Below are 20,187 nucleotides of genomic sequence, written 5' to 3'. Positions count from 1 at the left end.
AACAAAATTACAACCAACAGTATTTTTCAGGTTCAATAGCTGAGTCAAAAGGCAAAAAAAAAAAAATTGCAAAAAATCATTCTTCCCGCTTTTAACTGATATGGGGCGTGCTGGATATCTCAAGCAGGAGCAGCTTGAGATAAAATATGATACACACCCTCCCCGTGAGCCTTCCCCCTCTGCAACACGCACAGGTGCAAAGGGCTGGGTGGGCTCTTACTGCCCTTGGCAAGCAGAGGTGCTGCTGATCTGTGCTGCAGGAGCCACACTGAGCTCCTGGTCTCACTGACCCTGCATCTCCCATGCAAAGCAGCCCTTTGCCAATGCCACCAGTGCTGCAAAGGAACCGACTGAGCTGCTGCAGTCTATGCACTGCAGAAGGCTGCCCACATGTGGCGGCATGTGGATGCATGCATGGCATCTTTAGTGTCTTCTAACAGCTTCGGGGATACAACCAGTTTACCATCTCTGAGGCCTACAAACATGATCCTGCTTTGGAAAAAAGACTACATAAATACTGATTTCCTAAAAACTCAGGCATCTCTCTACAGAAGGCACTTCCAGGAGTCATCTGTGATATGAACTTTAAAACAGGAAAGCAGTCATACAAGAGGAGGATTAAAAAAGAACACTCATGGTCACATGGCTGACTGGTCCTGTAAAATGAAGGGAGAGAAAACATGATCTAACTGGTCCTTCTGAATTAATGAACCCAGACAGCTAGAGAATAAACACCATCCATAACCCTTTTGCTATAATCAATCATTTAATAAAATTGTTTCAAAGAACTGTAATATACAGAAATATATACATATATAGGCCATGAAAATACTCATCTCAGTATGTCTCTCTAATTCTACTTCTACCCACATCTAGTTCTACTTTATGATCTACAACACTGAATTTTAAAATAATCCTCATTGTGTAATGCCTTTAAAACCATGGACATCCCTTAAATTACTTCTCATCTTTAATTTTTAATTTATATATAAAGTTGGGAAAATTTTAATTTGGAATAACATTAAAAAATCTGACTTCCTCTGGTCACATTTAGCTAAACACTTCTTTCCAATATTGTTTAAAATTCATGTAACAATTAGGTCAAATACCAGTTCTGTCAAAATTACTATATATATATATATACATATATATGAAAATACTAAGAATACCATAATTGACTGGCATCAACATCACACATAAATGAACTCATTTGCACATGCAGGACCAACTGAATTACTTTTCTAATTTATTCAGTTCATAAGAATTGAGAAGCAAAGCTACATTAAATGTCAGGGGTTTAGATAAGCTGCTTTTGCTTACATGAAGCACTGTAGCACATGAAGCACTTAAAAATTGCTCTGTCATTTGTTAAGAGCCTCAGAAACTTCTTCATTATGCCAATGAAACAAATTACAGAATGTGTTTAGAAATGTGTTTTATGGAAATTGTCATTCTGTTAATCCCTAAAGCATATACACAAGCTTGATAAATCTGACTACAAAAACTTGTGCCACAGAAGCACTTAATAAAAAGAAAACAACTATAACAACAAATAGGACTAAAGTAATACAAAATTATTCAAATGTGTAACAGTTGTATGCTGAATCAATTTTTAAAAGGGAGTTGATGGTGAAAATAAACTACACAGTGCAAAATGAACATGTCTTAAAATGAAAAATGCAAACCTCTGCCTTCTCTATGGAAATGACCTCTCCTCCAGCCCAAGGTAATTGGGCTGCACCTCTCTCTGTGCCAAAACCAGGGCTGCCTATCACCTGACAGCTGAGAAACTCTGCCTCAGTATTCTGCATCCTCCTCCTGAGAGCTGTTACGCAGGAATCATTTCTTTGGGAATGAATACAGAGAAATGGGAAATTCTGTTGTACTTTGAAATAAGCAGCATTTTGCTTATGGTGGTTCCTTATATTTATGCTCCCCATTCCCTCTTCTCTCAACCAGAGACAACCAAAGTTTTTGGTTGACGAAACTCCAACTAATTATAAAGGTAGAAATTCAGTAAGTAAAGTAAAAGTTCTGAGCTTCACAGCTCTTTAAACTGCCAGACACATAAAATTTGAGACACAGGGATATAGGTATACCTAAATTAAGGCTTCATCAGCTAGGGCAAACTTATATTTTATTCACAATTTGCAGGATAAGAAGTAAAGCACACAAATCCCAGATGGCAGAGAGGTCAAACTAATACACAGCTTCTGATATTCACTGCATGAAAGCAGAATTCTACTATTTATTCTGGCTGCACCTTAGGACATAATAACAATTTCATATTTTCTCTTTATTGTGTCACAGCAAATTTTACAGCAGGTCAGTTTCTCATTATACATTCAATGACAGTACTAACACTGGGCATCTCCTGTTCTCTTTTACTAGGGTGCCCCCAGCAGTCCCTTGTCACACGTTCCCAAACTCTTTCAATTTAAGCTTTTTAAAACGTGGATTTATAGCTTGACTTTGCTCATGCAGCCTGCCCAAGTTACATCAGCACAGCCAAGGAAGATGGTGATCTATAGTGCAGGGGAAGGAAGAAACAGCCAAGAGCAAAACCTGGCACTACTGTGAAAACCTATGTACTGTAACATATGTCCTGAGAGACAGATGTTTCAGGCAGGGTTTCTGCTGTATGGAATAGAGCACATAAGTCTTGCTGCAGCACGTGTATGTACAGACCGCCTCTCGCATAAACCTTAACTAAACCCTGCTGTCCCACCATCCCGCTCTCTCTGTCTCAGAGTATCTTCAGAAAAACTGTGGCGTTATTCCCCATTTCACAACAGTTTCTGTGATGGAGATGTGACTTAAGAGGTTCCTGCACACAGCTGCTCAGGCTTATCCCTGAGTTGCAGTTTGTTGCCCCAGTATGACACCATAAACAGCCTCTGAAGTGCTCTAGCTTAGAATGAAACATCAGCAAAACACTGTAGAAAAAATAACCCAGCATTTCAGTTTATCATGCAGTTCTTCCCTCCAAATGCTTCTACTGCAAAGATCCTTAATGTTTTATCAATCCATTCTTTGCTGACATATTCTGTCTATCAAAATAGACACAAAAAATTCAGCTTTCATTTAAATATCCTTTCATTTCATGTTTGTTGTTCCTGAAACTGTGACTATTTGGACTAGTCCATTAAATTTACATCTAGGTTTAGTAATTATTGCCTCCAGCTGCTCCTTGCCTGCCCCCTGCCAGAAGCTATTATTCCCCCTTTGCACCACAATAATTGTTTATTTGATCACTATTGAAACCAGATCTGCCCCAGAAGAACAATTTCCTTAAGTACAGCCTGTGGGACCAAGCGTACATTGAATTTTGCAACTGCACAGGGGAAATAATCTACTAAACCATTCACAGTTCACCAGACTTAGCTTCTTCTTTTTCCCCCCTCTCAAACAGTTCACATTATTTAGGCCCTTTTTGCTCAAGATTTCCTTATTTCTACCTAACCTTGCTGTGGCTGCTTGAGCTTCTCCCTATCTTTCCTTTCAGTTGCCATTTTCAGCTACAAGGAGATCTAAATACAATTGCAGAAAACACTGGACAAAACTGGTGGTTTTGGGAAGTACAGTGAAGCAATTTTGTGAGACTCCATAAAAGTTACTTTGATCAGTTCTCCCAGACACAGGAAATCTAAGGCATTATTTATGAAGAATGACAGCTGAGTTGTAGAAAACTAAGATAAAAACTGTGGGTTCTACATCTGGGTACTTCTATTTGTAAATATTTATGTATATTTAAAGAAAATAGCTATAATTAAATGAGAATGAGAATACAATGTAATGGGGACTTGAATTTCACAGATTTTTGCATGTGTGCGGGGTTTTTTTCTTTCCATTTTGAAAATTATCCTTTTAAATAAGTGAAGATTAAACCAGCTTCTGTGAAAAACTGCTTTCAACTCAAATTTGAAGTTATTTTGCTTCTGTGACTTCCCTAAAGTTAAATTGTTTGGAATCACAGTAATACAGTCAAAAAATACAGAACTTTTTCTCTCACTGACTTTTTTTTTTCCTATAAGTCTTTGCTTGAAGTCTCATGGGCAGGTCAGGCTGATGATTTAGATGACTTGGTTAACTTCAAAGCAGCAGAATGCCATTCACATCTAAAATCTGCAATGATTATTTCTCCACCATCCTCTTAAACTTTTTCAGTTTTCAGCAGTGTGTCACCTTCTAATTGCTCTGAGCACTCTTCCCTGTACCTGAAAAAATCTGCTATTCTGTATCTCTCAAAAGGCTGTGTGACTCTAAGAAGTGTGCAATCAGACCATACACACCAATCCTACGAATGCCATCCTCAAGTCAAACTACCACTTCAAATTTCTGCAGTATAATTACAGATACTAATTTTATGCTCCAATTTATAAATGAAAAATATGTCCTCAAATTGCCTCCTTTATAGTGTCCTGGTGCCTGCAGAGTAAAGAAGGAAAAACATTCCAAGGAGTGAGCAAAAATGTTCCAGCTTGAAAGCATCTGTGCTTCTCACCAGTACATTATTTCATGGCAAAATGGATGCTATTTCAGTTGTACTTTCCTACAAACTATTTAGGACTTTGTGCCAAACCAGTATCATCAAGTCTACCATGAAATATTGAAAACCAGTGCCAAAAGCACAAGAACTGCTCAAATACATTCCCAGCATGCACCCCTTTCTGAAAAGCAAGGCATTACAGACCTACAGTACCATTAATATCTAAGTGATAGAAAATATTGCCTAATGAAATCTAACAGACTGCACTTTAGCCCTGACATGACCAATCCATGGTGAATTCCATCAGCTCTGTAAGCCCCCTCTATTAACAGCTGCTTCCAAAGCCAGCAAGCTCTTCAAATGCCAAAATGAGAAGCGCATGATCTGTCTCACAGCCATTCTGGCCACATGATCTTAATTCTGCCACATATAACTCAGCCAACCATACACCAAATTTATTAACATCATTCCACTGCTCAGTCTAGGTTAGGACTCAATCAGAGTCACATGAAAACACATCCTCAAAGCAGTTTGAATGTATGCTGAACAGGTTTTCAGGTTATAAAATTCTTGATGCTTTCTTCCGCTAATAGTTTATAAATTAATTTCTTAATACAGTTTAATTACTCTAATAACCTAATGTTCATTGCAAAAAGAAGCCTGGGTCCAAGAGAACAGTAAAATCTTAAACTAGAAACAAGAACAATTGTTTTAACAGTCTTCCCCAGTTTGCAGTTAGGATTCTGGTACCACAATTCTAGATCAGTTTTTGGAATAGCACAACGCTTTTTACCTCAGGCTCCTAGAAGCGCTGACAAACACACAGCTGGAGAGGCACTAAAAGGACAGTCTTTTGACGTAATTGCAAGCTACAGAATGTAGAGCTTAGTATGAAGAAAATGCTTAAGGTGCTAAGAGGAAAAAAATATACTGTTTTCCTCTTAAGAGGAAAAATCATAATCTACTTTTAGGCAAGTAACAATTCTCCTCATCATCAAGGTAGGATCTGAAAAGTGATGGGTCTTAAGTCAATAAGGAGATGAGTCCTTGCAGAACAAAGTACATGGTTTAATTCATTATATTGTTAATGCTTGTAGAGCTGAGCATGTAAGGTTCATGTTTTAAAAGCAAACTCAGGTAAGTAAGCTTGAAATAATAAGCTTGATAAAAAATTTTAACCTAAAATATAATTATTTCTCACATATATGAGACCTATTTACACCTATTAATAATTACTCAACTTTCAATAAGCTACCAGCTTATCTCAATGTAAATTCTGTTGAGCATCCATATCAAGAACAGCAGTGCCCTATCCACTTACCCAATACTATTTAATTTGCATGTGCTTAAGCCTGCAAGAGGTGTATTTAAACTTGAGCTCAAAACTGGTATTTGTCAGATTTTTACGTAAAAGAAATCTGAAAACATATTTTTACAAATTCATACATACAATTTTTAGATGTTAAGTCCACCAGCATACCTCACAGAGAATTTAAATTAAGACAAAGTTACCCAAAGTCCCTCTGTAAGGATGTTTCTTTCTCCAGGGAAAACTGATATTGGGTAAATTAAAATACTTGCTCTGAATTTTTATCCTGCGAGGGCTGGGTTAGTTTCCTCCAGGGATTGTATGCGGAGTCTATACTGTAGAGGCGCATGTGCATGGCCAACACGTGAAACAGCTGATCTGAAAGGGGAAGAAGACAGATTGCTGAGTATTACATACAGTGATACGAACTGTTTGACATTAAATTGCCATCGTGTATTTCACAAGATTCTGAGAAGCCTGTCACATCATTCCAAAAAAGCTGGTACCCCCCTAACAGGCATATTTTTATTAAGGATTGATTTATTTTTTAAAAAAATGATCTGAAGAGAAGTAAGATTTCAACAGAAGACAGTGAACACATGCATATATATAGAAAAATGTTTCAGAGAAAGGCTGTTTAGAAAGATTTTACCAGATCTCAGTTGTTTTGGTGCTCCATGTATTTAATTACAGGCCTTTTTAAAAAAACCCTGTTTCATACGCTGTTATGTTGCCAAGGTTCCATGCTCACTTCACTTGCCTCTCCAGTTGATGCCAGAAGTGATGATTTCTTAAACAATTATTCTTAGCAGAGACTGATATACTTTTAACTGATAGACTTTTAGCTTTCATTCCTCTCCTTTACTGTTAAGTTCTGTGCACCGTATATTTGAAATTTAATCTAAAATTGTTACAAGTCTTGGCCTATGGAAGGATCATTTTGGTTTTTCATCTTTAAAAGGTTTATTATTCCTTCTGCCTTTATATGGTTATTTTGTAGGTAACTTTTATACTAAAAAATCCCCAAACCCACAAAAGTCTGACTACACATCAATGACACTAAAGTAGCAATAGTCTTTATAATGTCAGAGATTTGTCTGTACAACCTGCAGGCAGAGTTTGCTGATATTCATAATTTCAAAACCTTCTGTACTGCCACTGTATCAAAAAGATTATTTGCAAAACACTTGTAGAATTTTTTGAACAGAGGATGCATAATTATTCATGGTGATTTACTGCAGAATTTTATATTAAAATGCACATTTTATATTTATCTATGAATCATATGATTACACTAAGACAACATATAACCCTTCCTTCCATTAAGCCACCCAAGAAGGCAAGCACCATTTAGGTCAAGAGCATTTTCAGAAAGGTACATGCAACAAAAAGCACAGAATGGTTGGAGTTAGAAGGGACCTTTAAAGGTCATCTAGTCCAAGCACCCTACAATGACCAGGGACATCTTCAACTAGATCAGGGACTATTCAGGATTCAGACTTCACTTTTTCAAGGAACCTTCTTTTATCTTTGCGGGTTTATACTGAAATAATTAAAGTATCATTTCCTACAGTTTTGCTTACTTTTTTCTTCCTGTCACAGTATATTTTGCTATTTGGTGTCATGCTTTTCTCCTGTTCAATTTTCTAGGACCCTGCTTTCTTTCTCCCTTTCATTTTAACTTTTTCTCTTAGTATTCTGACATCATCTTTCCTCTCCACCCCTTATTCTTTCAATTGATCCCTTTGCATCTTTCTCTCTAAATTCCTCTACCTCTTTTTAAAACCCACTTGCTCAACCTACACACTCACAGGTCTTCCTTTTCAAGTAGAAATAGCAGCTATTAATTTATTTTCCATAAATAGACAAGTACTCAGAGGTATGCAATGGCCAAAAGAGTCGCATGATGAAATCAGCTGACTGCCAGAGCCCGAGGGCTGTAATTAGCTCCTGGGGTTTGTAAAATAATTGGAGCTGTAGATGGCATTGGAATTGATAGCTGACACCTGCTTTCTGAATAAAAACAGTCAATGAGGACAAAATAAATCGTCTTTTCTCCTCGTAAGAGATTCTTAGCAAAACACTGCTTTGCTGATAAAGCTGAAAATATAAAGTCTGCAAATATACTTACATTCCATCGAAATAATAAAAAAAAACCCAAACATGGTTTTATTTGGAATGAAACCCATGGAAATATCCCAGCCTTCCCTCCTGCCTGTTCACTAAAATGAAGGCTTTTTTCTCCCTCAACTGCTCCTTGCTTTAAACAGAAACAGGCAAATATGCAAGATGGAAAAGAAAGGGGGAAAAAAAAAAGATAAAATTGTTCAGGGTAATTAATTCATCCCCTGTTCCTTTACCAGCTACTCTCCAGAGCTTTTACTAATATGAAATTAAACAGGCATCTTCCAGCCCATCCCCTCCAGGAGAGCCCACCCTTGTAAGGGGGAAAGGCAGGACCTGCTTGCAGCTCAGAATCACCAGAAGATCATCCTTAACCAATTTTTGTAGGAAGAATATTAATTTCAAAAAGTGCAGCAGCAACAAAATTTGAAAAAAATTGAATATGATCCTCCTCTGCTAATAACTTTGTAATATTTGAGACAGGCTGCATCCAGATAATTTGAATAAATATAAAAATCAGATAATTTGGATGCACAATATAACTCATTGCTGCAAGTCATCAGGTTCTAAAATTTAGACATTTGAGTGGGGAAGAGGACTACATGATCCTAGACTCAAGTATTGCCTACATTGACGCACTGCTGGCAAACTCTCTCAGCTTGTCTTTGTTTTCATAGAATGTATGTAAATCTTAAACAATGCTTCATAGAATCATCTGGATTAGCAGTTAAAACTAGCTTTCAGTCCTAGTAGCATTCCTTAATCCATTTCTAAAAATAATAAAAATAACTATTGTTATTTTGTTATTGTCACTGCTGTTCTTAGTAGATTTACTTCTTGGAGTTAATCTATTGTGAGAGAGGACCAATAAACTCAATTGGAGTCTGTACTTTCAAAAGAGCAGCTCAATGGATACGACAGTCTTTGCAGTGACACTGAAGCTATAAGAGGAAGCACTGTAATATTGCTCCTCTCACAAACCCCAAAGATCATGGATATTTTGTCTATATATCCACACTGCACCAGCACCTGCAGCTGCATTCTTTACTGCTTTTAATAATAAAGCATACTCATTTTACAAATGTTGACAAAGCTCTAAAAAATATTCTGCTGTGTTACAGTGCAAAAAGCAGGAGTCCACAAAGGCAGTTTCACAGCCCTTTTCAGGTTTAGTGTGATATGCACATCACAAAAGAAGACTAAATAGAAGACATAAAAAGACAGCAATTTGATAGATGAATGGTATAAATTCTAAAAATTCTGTGCTCAATTGACAAAAAATGAGTGATTCAGGAAGTTGCATTCAGATCTAAGTTTTGGTCTTGTAATCTTGGTTTGATCTCTGCCAAAGTGATCACAAATTTCTACATTACTTTTGCTGCCTTTTTTCCTACATGTTTTTTTTCTGGTCTCTTGACTGGTAAAGTAAACTCTCAAATTACCAGTGTTCAAATCAGATTATGTTTTCTGTAATTAATTCCTATTCCACAATGTAGAGCAATGTACTGTCATAATGAAAACAAACTAAGGAAATGGCTGCCTTTGTCTTGCTTGCAACAGTCTAGATAATGTGTTTCTACTCCCTCTCTTTATTTAGGACATATTCTGCTGTCATAGAGTTTTCTGTTTTGATTCAGATTTCCCTTTTTACACTCCCTAAATTGGTACTCATATTTACAATGTGAAAACATCACAAAGTGACACAGCAGATCACTGTAGGGGGAATTGAAAACATCCTTGCGTCAACTGTGAAGATTTTACCAGACCAGGGATGCTTCCCCCTTCTTCTCCCAAAATTTCCTGGGACTATCAAGAAGAATGTAGATTATAACTAAAACTACTTGATAGAACCAGATGGGACTTGATTTTCAATAAGGAGATTGAGAAATATTTTTCTCCTGGTAGAGATTTACATAGTCTACTTAGCAACAGCAGCTGCAAAGACCTGCTGACAACATCTTCCCATTCATCACCGATCCAGTAGACTTGAATCAATAAAAACACCATGAAGGTCAGGAAAAGCCTATTAGGGCATTAAGATTGGATAGACTTTACAAAATCTCTAACATCTTCACTAAGTCTTAATTGCTGATTAAGCAGCTAATAACCCTCTACACCAAACTCGCCAGTGTATGAAATCAACTTTAACAACAGAATTCTAACATTACCTATTTTTGCTTCTCCCATACTAGATATTAGTGGCATACCAAGTGTTTTATAAAATATTTAAGATCATCTGCTGGTGAGAAAAACTGCTTTTTCCAAATTAGCATGAATAGGCATCAAGGATCTGCAAACTGATGGCTTCCAACTGAAAAAAACTCCAAGCCAAGCAAACAAATCCAGAAACCCAAACCCTGCAACACCAAAAAACCCAACCAACCACAGAACCCCACTGTAGTAAGGCATTGTTGAAAACTTATTTTATTCTCTTTATTTGCAGTGAGCTGCATAGGACTCTTTGCATAGGACTCTGCAGAGAGCTGCATAGGACTCTTCCCAACCATATCCACATCAACGACTATAAGAAAGAGACAGCTGCAAGTCAGTCTTGCAAATCATAAAAGAACTAGGTTTTTCTCCCAACAGGAAATACTAAGTGGCTCTAAGTGTCACTGTCCCTATTGACCAAATGGAGACAGCCATTACTTTCAATATGGTTGAAAAATCTGATACAGAAGGATCACGAAGAGAAACAGTAAGTTTCTATGCTCACAAAAACACTAAAAGCACGGATACTAACATCATAATCAAGATAAAGGCTTCAAATGAATGAAAAAAAAAGAAAAACCAAAACAAACCAACCAACAAAACTTCCACAAAGCAATACTGTTTCTCAATGTTTAGAGCCATTCCAGAAGTTACAAAGGTGCTAGATGGTCTACTACTTAAATAATTTTTTGAATGTCCAAGTGTAAATAACATGCTTTCCAATTAATGCAGTTGCTGGTGCAATGCCAGACAGCTATTTGTGGGAAGAATAAGGATAAGGAGCTCGTTTACAGAGAAACTGAAGCCAGAGGACAAGAGGATAAAATATTTAATCTTTACCCAAAATCCTAATCCTATCCTTCTCACAAAGGGAAAAAAGGAAAACAAAACAAAACAAGAGTAGACAGACAGAAAGAAAACTATTATTTAAAAGTTAGAGGGAGATTATAAATTCATTTATATGTAGCTTTTTAATTTTGTGGAACTGTTCATCAACTAGTATGAGATTACCAGAGTACGAATAGCAAAGAAAAACATCTACACAAGTTAAAGAGAGGTCACATAGTCAGAGAATGCTTAGGGTTGAAATGGACCTTAAAGATCATCTAGTCCCAACCCCCCAGACCCCTGTCATACTCAAGGCTTATATAAAAACCATAAATAGAAATCATAATTATTCAGCCTTAATGCTGTGTTGGGACACTGTTCAATAAATACAGAATAATGAAGACAAACAGGTCTATTACACTTTATAAAACGGAGAAAGAGGACTTGTGCAGTTGTTATGTATCACAATTTTCCCCAAACCGATGAGAATTTGCAAAGCCATAGACTGTAAAACTGTAATGTAGTCCTTCAAATAGGACTTGATTTTTATGTAAAAAAAATAGGATATTATTTGCGTTTTTTGGTTGCACACACATACAAAACTTTAAGCCTTTAAATGGTAATTTTGCAGGCAAATTTTCTTCACCATTCTTCTCACACACACTTGGTCAACTGATACTAGAGCTACATTAATCACTCTTAATTTTACTTCCCAAGAGTAGCTGCCCTCATGGTGCAATCTACTTAAACAGCTCTTGACCTATTTGTTACCACCATCTTTCCTGATGTTTGCTCCTGTAACAGCTCACCTGAGACAATATATTCCATTTTCCACAATATCTAATCACCAGACTTCACAGTTGTTACAAGACTACTACAGAGTGGTATGCTTAATAACAAAAGAAACCCCTCAGTATCTCACACACAGAAAAAGCCAAACCAGGTTGTGTTTCAGATCACTTCTGCTGAACCTGACATGAAAGATATTTAGAAACAAAAGCCATTACAATACTGTGCAAGAAAGACTTAAATGAAACAGTACTCAAGTTTTAGAGGGGGTGTGGATTTTAAAAACCATTCTTTCCTTACAGCAGAAGACAATGAAGAAGTTGAAGGTACATTTTAAACAAAACTTCAAAAACAGGATTGATCTTAGAAAAATAAATTACTATGGAAAGATGATAAAATATACCTAGATTATGAATCTACAGAACTGCAATTTTTCATAACTTAAATGCATGGATATGGAAGAAGCAATGAAGGAAACACACAATTATATAATAGTTTAATGAAAACAAACCCTGCTATATATGTAAAGCTAACTCTGCTCCCACTAGTCATATTTACCCTAATGTCCACACCTAAATATAATAATATTAAATGGAAATACTGTACAGGTCTGTTCTAGGAGAATTCCATTACCTTGCATTAATAAACAAGTCTGTTTTAATGCAAGATTACATATGACTAGATTGCTACATAACAATTTTTCAAAGTAGCAATACAGAACATAAACAACGTGGACATTTTAACAATGAATAGAGGACATTCACCTCTCTATGCTGCTTAACACAACAACACACTAATATACATGGTGCCTCTACCTGGAAGGCCTTGAATGTTTCTGGAGTGCAAGATAAATATTAAAAACAACAATATGACTGACTTTATTTACTTATTTGGGTAGCATTTACCATTCTACCCAAAACTGTGGAAAACACCAAATGCATTGTGGTAAGATGCTGTCCACACCCCTTTATCAGAAATATGACTACAGTCCTTTTAGCAACTGCTAAAGGAAAAAGCACTAGTACAACACACTCAAAATTACACAACAGTTTAAGAAATGAACAGAAAAATATTATTGTAAACTAAGTGCAATGTATTATAAGTAGAACAAGACAATAAAATCAAGATATGTTATCAGGTTTAAAAAAATTGTCATTGTGCTTTTTAATCAATATTCTAGCAATTTCAGATTAAACCCCTGTGTGCAAGTATATTTAAACAAGTCAAATCACTTCATGGGGAAAAAGATTTCTTCCTAAACATATGCACAATTCTGAATAGAAAGGGGATAATCTTTAATGTCCCTTCCTACCTAAGCCTCTGTGATTCTATGAAAACAAAGCTTTTCTCACTGGGCTATCTTACTTTCCCTACAGACAATTAATGCACAGTTTCACAGTGGATTTCCAACTAAAAAGATGTATTTTATGAACATTTTATATTTTGTAAATTAGCACGTATTTTTAAAAGCAAGAGTTGATGTGATCTTAAAGCTTCTCTTTAAAAAGACAATTTCTTTACTTCTCATGCGTGAGAAGGATCTCTAACTTTTAGTAAGTTTAGTTTGTTCCAGTAATATATTTTGATGAAAGGAAAACCTGTTCATTTTCTGAAACATACAGAGTCAATGGCAAAATACTAAAAAGGCTAGAAAAATAAGTTAATATGATATATGAATTTAAACAGGACTTAAAACTGTCATGCCTAACTGAAGTATCCATCCAGCATAAGACAATTCTCCAGTGAAAATACATCCTCCATGTATCATTTCTAATTTTGTAATTCTCCAAGAAGAAATTTCTCCAGTGATTAAAGTATTTCCCATCGGTTTCAAGGCTTGAGAAATATGTATTAAAATTCCTGACAACTCTTTTCACAGACTATTAGCAAAAGGTATGCTTTCTTGAAAAGCCAGGTCCTATGAATCTAAGCCTTCTTTATGCAAAAGGATGTTGAAGGGATGGTGTGGTAAGACTAAGAAAAAAATTAAATAATGTGTTATACAAACTACCTAGTGTCAGCTACCAGGCCTTAGCTTGGTGGCATTATTTTTCTTTCTTTTTTTCTTCAAATAACACCAGAGAATGAGAAAAACCTTTGAGGTAGTTTCTCCCTTTGTATTAACTGCTGTGGTGCAGTGAAGCTGCAGAGATGTACACAAAGGAAGCTGCCCACCAATACAGCGGTTCAAGCAGTCTCTGCAAAATCATAATCTTCCAGCACTTAGTGACATTAGTTGGTGAGGCACCATCAGAAAATCCTTTCTCTTTTAGAGGTATTTATCTAGCTTGCTAGCTTTTAAATAGGCACATGTAACAAAAATTTGATGTGATGACAAACATTTTATAGTGCTTTAAGATGCAATGAATGTCTTTCATTTCACTTATCTTAAAATATAAATCACACCTAAAAACTGCGATGTCCTGATTTTAAAAAACTCAGTGAGATAAAAATACGACCTTGAAAATTACTGGCCACTTTCCTGCATACCTTCTTCTAAACTCCAAAATGTCAAGAAATTTTATTAGCAGTAAAGCCATGTGAAAACAAAGATACACTCTCATCATGTGTAACATCATTATAAATTTTTTCACTTTCCAAATTTTTTCCATTTTAAGCTGAAATCTTCACCCTAATCTGCTCATCCATGTTCTTTCAAATGCATTCCTGTGAAATGGGTGACACATTAGTCAGAAACTAAAATTCAAGGAGAAAGTGTCCATCTTACTAGGTGAGCACAAAATTAAAAATACATTGTAATCTAAGTATAAATTACCTGCAGAACCCTGGCTGACTAAATTTGCACACAGTGATCGAGAGATGTTCTTTTAACACATGCACTTTTCAGGTACTTTGGTCAGCTGAGGAAGGTGAGTAATGATGGAGGAGAAAGACAACGTGCAGTACAGGTTAAAACTACTTTTTAAATTAACAACATATCAATGAAATTAGTTGGGCAGTAACAGAAGACTTGTGTCCTAGAGGGAATGTGGACAGCACAGAACCTGGTAAGACTTTGTTGGTGGCTTGTCACTTCAAAGGATGAGGAAAGCATCCCCCAGAAAGTGTGTACCCAAAAACAGAGGTAGGCCTAAACTTTCTTTTCTCCTACAGAATGTGCTGCTATTGCTACATAAGCTTGACTTCAATAAGCTTTAGTAGTGGTAGCAGTATTCTGGCAGGCTTTCCAGTTTTTCCCGACAAAAGAAAATGTCCACTTGTAACTGTTTATATTCCAGTAAAAGAGTAAAATATTTTCTTTTAAGAAAAAACACTTCTGGCAGTTGCTTTATTTGACAATTATTAAAGGTTTTAGAACAACAAAATTTGAAAATTTCTGTGAAAAATTTGCAAACCTTTGTGGAAGAACTAGGCAAAACAAAGATATGGGATATTGTAGCTGCATATTTCTAAGTATGACACCAAGTCATGAGCTTTATTAGCATTCAGAAAACGAACTTCTTTCCTATTGCTAGCAACAACCAGGGTGAAACAAAGTTTTCCTGCTTCACCCTTAAAATACTTCTAGTGTTACTCACAAAAATACAATCTTATTAAAAAATATTACAGGCATAGTATGACAATTGATTTCTAAATCCTTGTACTCGCAAGACATGAACAGCTCTAATGAAGAATTTGTGCAAATTAGTTTTCAGATTTCTCTAACAGAAACAAAAAATGTACCAAAGACTCCTTATGTCAGAAAAAAAAAGGCTTTAAAAGGAAAAAGTTGATGTAATTTAGAAAATACCAGAAAGAACCAGACATCTTTATTCAATATTCTGATAATTTATACTGCACTTAATAATATGGAACTTACTTAAACATGATCTTTTCCCAGCTGTGCTAGCACCTCCTGAACACAAATTTCCTCCTCGGTGGACCAGCTCAAGTTCCAAGTTTGTTCTGTAAGAAAAACAACAGTATTGAATAGAACAACATTATTCAAGCTTCTACAGACACAAATGAATCATGACAAACTCCCAGCATACACTAAATAAAATAATAATGTGAACTAATCTTTAGTGTGAAATACTGCCAAAATAGAGCTCAGAACAAAAAGAACTTTATTAAGATATTGTTATATAAGATTTTATGTACTATATTAACACAGTACTATACTGAGTTGTGAGAGAAGAATTAAAAATTGTTAATTCTGTGGCTTTCTCCTGTATGCACACACAACATAATAAGGGAATTTATGTGCAAATCTAGAAAGACAATATACAGATTGACTAACTTTCAGTCAATCACCTACATCTAAAAACTGTTTTCTCCATTGGCAGAGCTTTTGTTTCACTTCAGACAATCAGAGAGTGCAATGGATATGGCATCAACTAAATTATAATTAAAGTACTGCCCTTTATAGACAAGTTAGTTAATAAGAGCCTTGGAGGTTAATTCTGAATGAAAAGATATTCTCTGCAGCTCATTAGTATGAACCAGTAGTTTTGTCACTGAATCTCTGCATGCCACACTGATGCTTTCTTTCTTAGTATTACTGTAATCTGATACTTAGGCACCAATTGCTTAGGCCAAATTTGATAATTTTGTTTAATTTTGGAATTGGATGTTTCACTGCTGCATTACCTTTTACTCTCAAGATGTGGAGCAAACAATTTAAGTTATATTCTCTGAGAGTCTGTTTTATTAAGTCAACATATATTTTAAAAATTAGAATAAAGGAATATAATTCTATTATTCTGAAGTGTTGTTTTGCTAATTCAATCCAAACTGCAAATACCATTCCGAACATATTTTGTCCTTTAATGAAAACTGAAGCAATTTTAGTTTCGAAATAATGTAACTGAATCCATATTAAAATTCATTCTAGAATTTTAGGCACATAACATATCCAAGCTAAGAACACCCCCCAACATTTAAGAAGAAACTAGATGACTTTTATTCAAAACAAATTATTTTCAAGAATTGTCAGCTTCATCAACTTGAAAGAATAATACATTTTGATATGCAGTGTTTGTTAAGATACTTTCCTATGTTTTTAAAATAGCAACATTTCTGAATATTCCTATCCCTAAGTTTGCAGCTTATGCCATCCATTTCTGAAGGAATGCTTTAATCCTCTCTACTCAGAAAAGGCAATTTAACATTGATAATGTGCCTGCTCAGAGCTCCATCTGGTTGCTGCTGATAAGGGCATCTGTGTGACAGGGGAATTTTCCACTCTTCAGGCGATTTGCAGTGCTCACTGAACTTCTGAAAATCTACCAGCGAGGAAGCAGGGACAGGGATTTCATATTAGTGGACAGAACAGCAACTGTAGATCAGCATGTGCTAATTCATCATGGGAATATGAAGGAAATCAGTATGTTTTATTTCCATGAACATTCTGATAACTAATTTGTAGAACAAAATCAATGACAGTCTTCCATTAAAACTAAGATAATTAAGATTTAAATCAAAAAGACTACCTGAATGTTTAAGAACAATTTTCTAGATCTACAATTTTAAATTTCCCTTTCACCAAGGCGTATGCGCCATTTCACAAAAAAAACCTCAGAGACAATTCTGAAAAATATCTATTGCTGGTAAATATGAGGTGTCATATTTTTTACTATAAGGAATGTAAGGAAAGTTATTTCTGTAATCACATACTCTGTTCACATATCCAATACTACCTTTTTCATTGTCCCCAGCTCCTCAAAGGCAGCACCATATAGCTCAATTTTCTTGGAAATGTATTAACCTTTTCCTTCAATATGTCTCTTTGAAAACATATCTGTAACTTGGCATAAAAATGCAGAGTAGAGAAACCATCTTCGTAAAAATGAACACTTATCCTTCAGAAAATATCCTACATCAGGTACAGACCTCAATAATTTTTGAAGGAGATCAGTGTATCCCCTCCCTAATTTGAGCTCCCTTCTGCCTTGAGGATCTGTGTACCCTCAGCCCTTTACTGAAGAAAACTAATGAAGAAAAACTGAGGGCATCTGATAGAAGCATGGAACACAGAGTGGTCTCTGAAAGCATCCTTTGCTATCTCAGAATCCTCAACATAAAGGAAAGAGAATGAGAAAGAAAATCTATATGAGTGTCTTCTTTTCCTATCTAGAAATCTCAGCGTCATTCATTGGAGGAAAACATTTTGTAGAACACTGCCTTTATCCTCCTCACTCACAGAAAAAACAATGAGAAAATGGATTTTGCCCAGCTGTCTTGACTCCTGATTAAAACCAGACCTCCTTCATCCCTTCTTCAGGGCCTTTGTTAAAGGAACGTATTGGGTGGGAAGGGTGATTTCATATTTCTGAGAATTCAAACCAGGACAGAGTAGAGGGAAGTAAAAATGCAATGTCCTTTCCAGAGAAGGAATATATTTGGATGGACTTGCTCTTCCTATTGGGACAGAAGAAGCATACCAAGCACTATAATTTTTCTCATTTCAATTTACAAATACAACACATACAAGGAAAAGCCCCAGATACTGAGACACAGACTCAGAAGGAGAGAACACATGGCTCTTACATTAGTCTATACATAGCTGACAGAAAAACCAAAAGGTTTGTTCGCACAGCCAACAAAAGCATGAAACCTACTGCTGGGCAATGCATAAACAGTCCTCCAAGATATCACTACAAATGACAGTCTTCAATGCTTTGAATGTGAAACTATTAAAGCTGGGCACACCTACACTCATCTCATAAATGTCAGCAAAGACAAGGAGGAATGCAGGAAAAGTGTACAAATTTAACAAGATATGACTCTTGGAAAAGCTGGAGGTAGCCAAGGAACTGCTGTTGCATCTGTGCATGCAAATCAGGATGTCAAGACCCAGAATGCCTCTTCTGCTAGGAAAACAGACAGCAGCTACAAGCAAGGTGGTAGAGAGTTATTTTGTATTCTTTTTTTTTTTTTTTGATACCGGTGACATATACCTGGGTAAGCCAAAATGAAGAAAAGTAAGTTCCTTTTATCCTGAAGGAGAAAGAATAACCTGCAGCAACTGGTTACATATTGTTTCACGTTCCCATTCCAGCATGCAGTAATCCACTGCAAAGCTAGCATTCAGCTGTAAACTAGCATCTTTTAGGACAGGAGATGATGTCATTTTCTGATTGAAAATGGAACATGACTTTTAAGATGATTGAGAGCTTTTAATTCACATTTTGATATGCAGTGTTCGTTAAGATATTTTCCTAAGTTTTTAAAATAGCAACATTTCTGAATATTCCTATCCATAAGTTTGCAGATTTCAGTAAAAATCTCATTGTATTCAAATGCTCATCTAAACAAGAGTTAAATACGAGGAAAAACTGTGAAACAGTTGTAGATGGTCTGACCAAAAACAATTAAATGCTTCAGAACACCTACAACTAGAAATGCTCAAAGGTTAGTGGTTGGTAAGGAACACAAAGGTATCATTATCTCAAGAAAAACTCTGGATGGAAACAAAGAAGAAAGAGGTCAAATGACAGGAATAATTTACAGAAAGTAAAATTACTTCAGTATGTAATTTTAATTGTGGATAGTCCGTTGTTTGATTACTTGAAATTAAACACATAATAAAATCATACAAAGCACTCTTCCAGTTTGGAAGATGATGTACAGATTTATTTCCATAAATACAAACTGTAAAGTTGTATTAAAATGTCTATTTAAAAGTTTAAATTTTTTTAACCCTATAGTTCTTATGCAATTATCAAGTAGTAGAAGGATGTAAATCTGGATTTCTGCACTGAAAAGCAAGACAAGTTAACCGCCTTGAAGCTGCTCTAACAGATTCCCTCATAAGTGATCTTATGAATTATAGTACCAATACAGAAGGCTGGCTCCAACACCTGAAATTCCTCAAACATGGATAAATGGAAAGTCGGTGACACAAGTCTAACCCTAACAGGAAGAGGTCACAAAGAGTACAAATGACATATCCTAATCTTATTGGTCAACCATGATTTCTCTCTCCAGCAGGGCAAGCAGCAATGAAATGCTGTTCTGGTTTGAGGTATTTTTAACTCTTTGAATGAAAAAAAAATCTTGAGCTCTGTGTGTAAACATAAAAGTAATACACAGCTACATTGCAAATATGTTTAGCTAGCATTTTAGAAGTTATATAACATTGTACCCAGAAATGTATTTTAACTCCATTTTTGTATCATAAATGGCATGTCAAGTTATGGTTATAAGCAACCATACTTTGATACATGACATATTAGCTTTGAGTCCTTTCTATTTTTGGAAGGGTATTTAATTGTATTGATCAAACATGTAATTGCTAAAAATCCCAACGTTACTTATCCTTGTCTAGAATATAGCACTTAAAAATATAGAATAATCCTTTAACTTGCTACGTATAGAATTTCACAGCTCTTCTGTATCAGTTAAAATACTCTGAAGGAATACAGACAGTATTTATTTTAATAGAATAATACAATAATATGAGTTGGAGGAGAATTCTAGAGATATTAGATGGTTT

At 35.6% G+C, this 20,187-nt stretch overlaps 1 protein-coding gene across 2 annotated transcripts in view; it reads right to left on the bottom strand.

Annotated features, from left to right (window-relative positions):
* Positions 1 to 20,187, bottom strand: part of UBR3 (ubiquitin protein ligase E3 component n-recognin 3) — a 103,272-nt gene that overhangs the window by 17,901 nt on the left and 65,184 nt on the right. For both annotated transcript variants that reach the window (XM_030278420.4, XM_072932221.1), the window contains exons 31-32: positions 15,571 to 15,656; positions 6,071 to 6,176 (exon numbers count right to left, since the gene is read on the bottom strand). In XM_030278420.4, the coding sequence (XP_030134280.1) occupies positions 6,071 to 6,176; positions 15,571 to 15,656 (192 nt within the window). The remainder of the gene's footprint in view (positions 1 to 6,070; positions 6,177 to 15,570; positions 15,657 to 20,187) is intronic.

This window comes from Taeniopygia guttata, chromosome 7 (genome assembly GCF_048771995.1).
Source record: "Taeniopygia guttata chromosome 7, bTaeGut7.mat, whole genome shotgun sequence".
NCBI classification, from domain to species: domain Eukaryota; kingdom Metazoa; phylum Chordata; class Aves; order Passeriformes; family Estrildidae; genus Taeniopygia; species Taeniopygia guttata.
The sequence above is the reverse complement of the archived record's forward strand: the minus strand, read 5'-3'. Positions and strand labels throughout refer to the sequence as shown.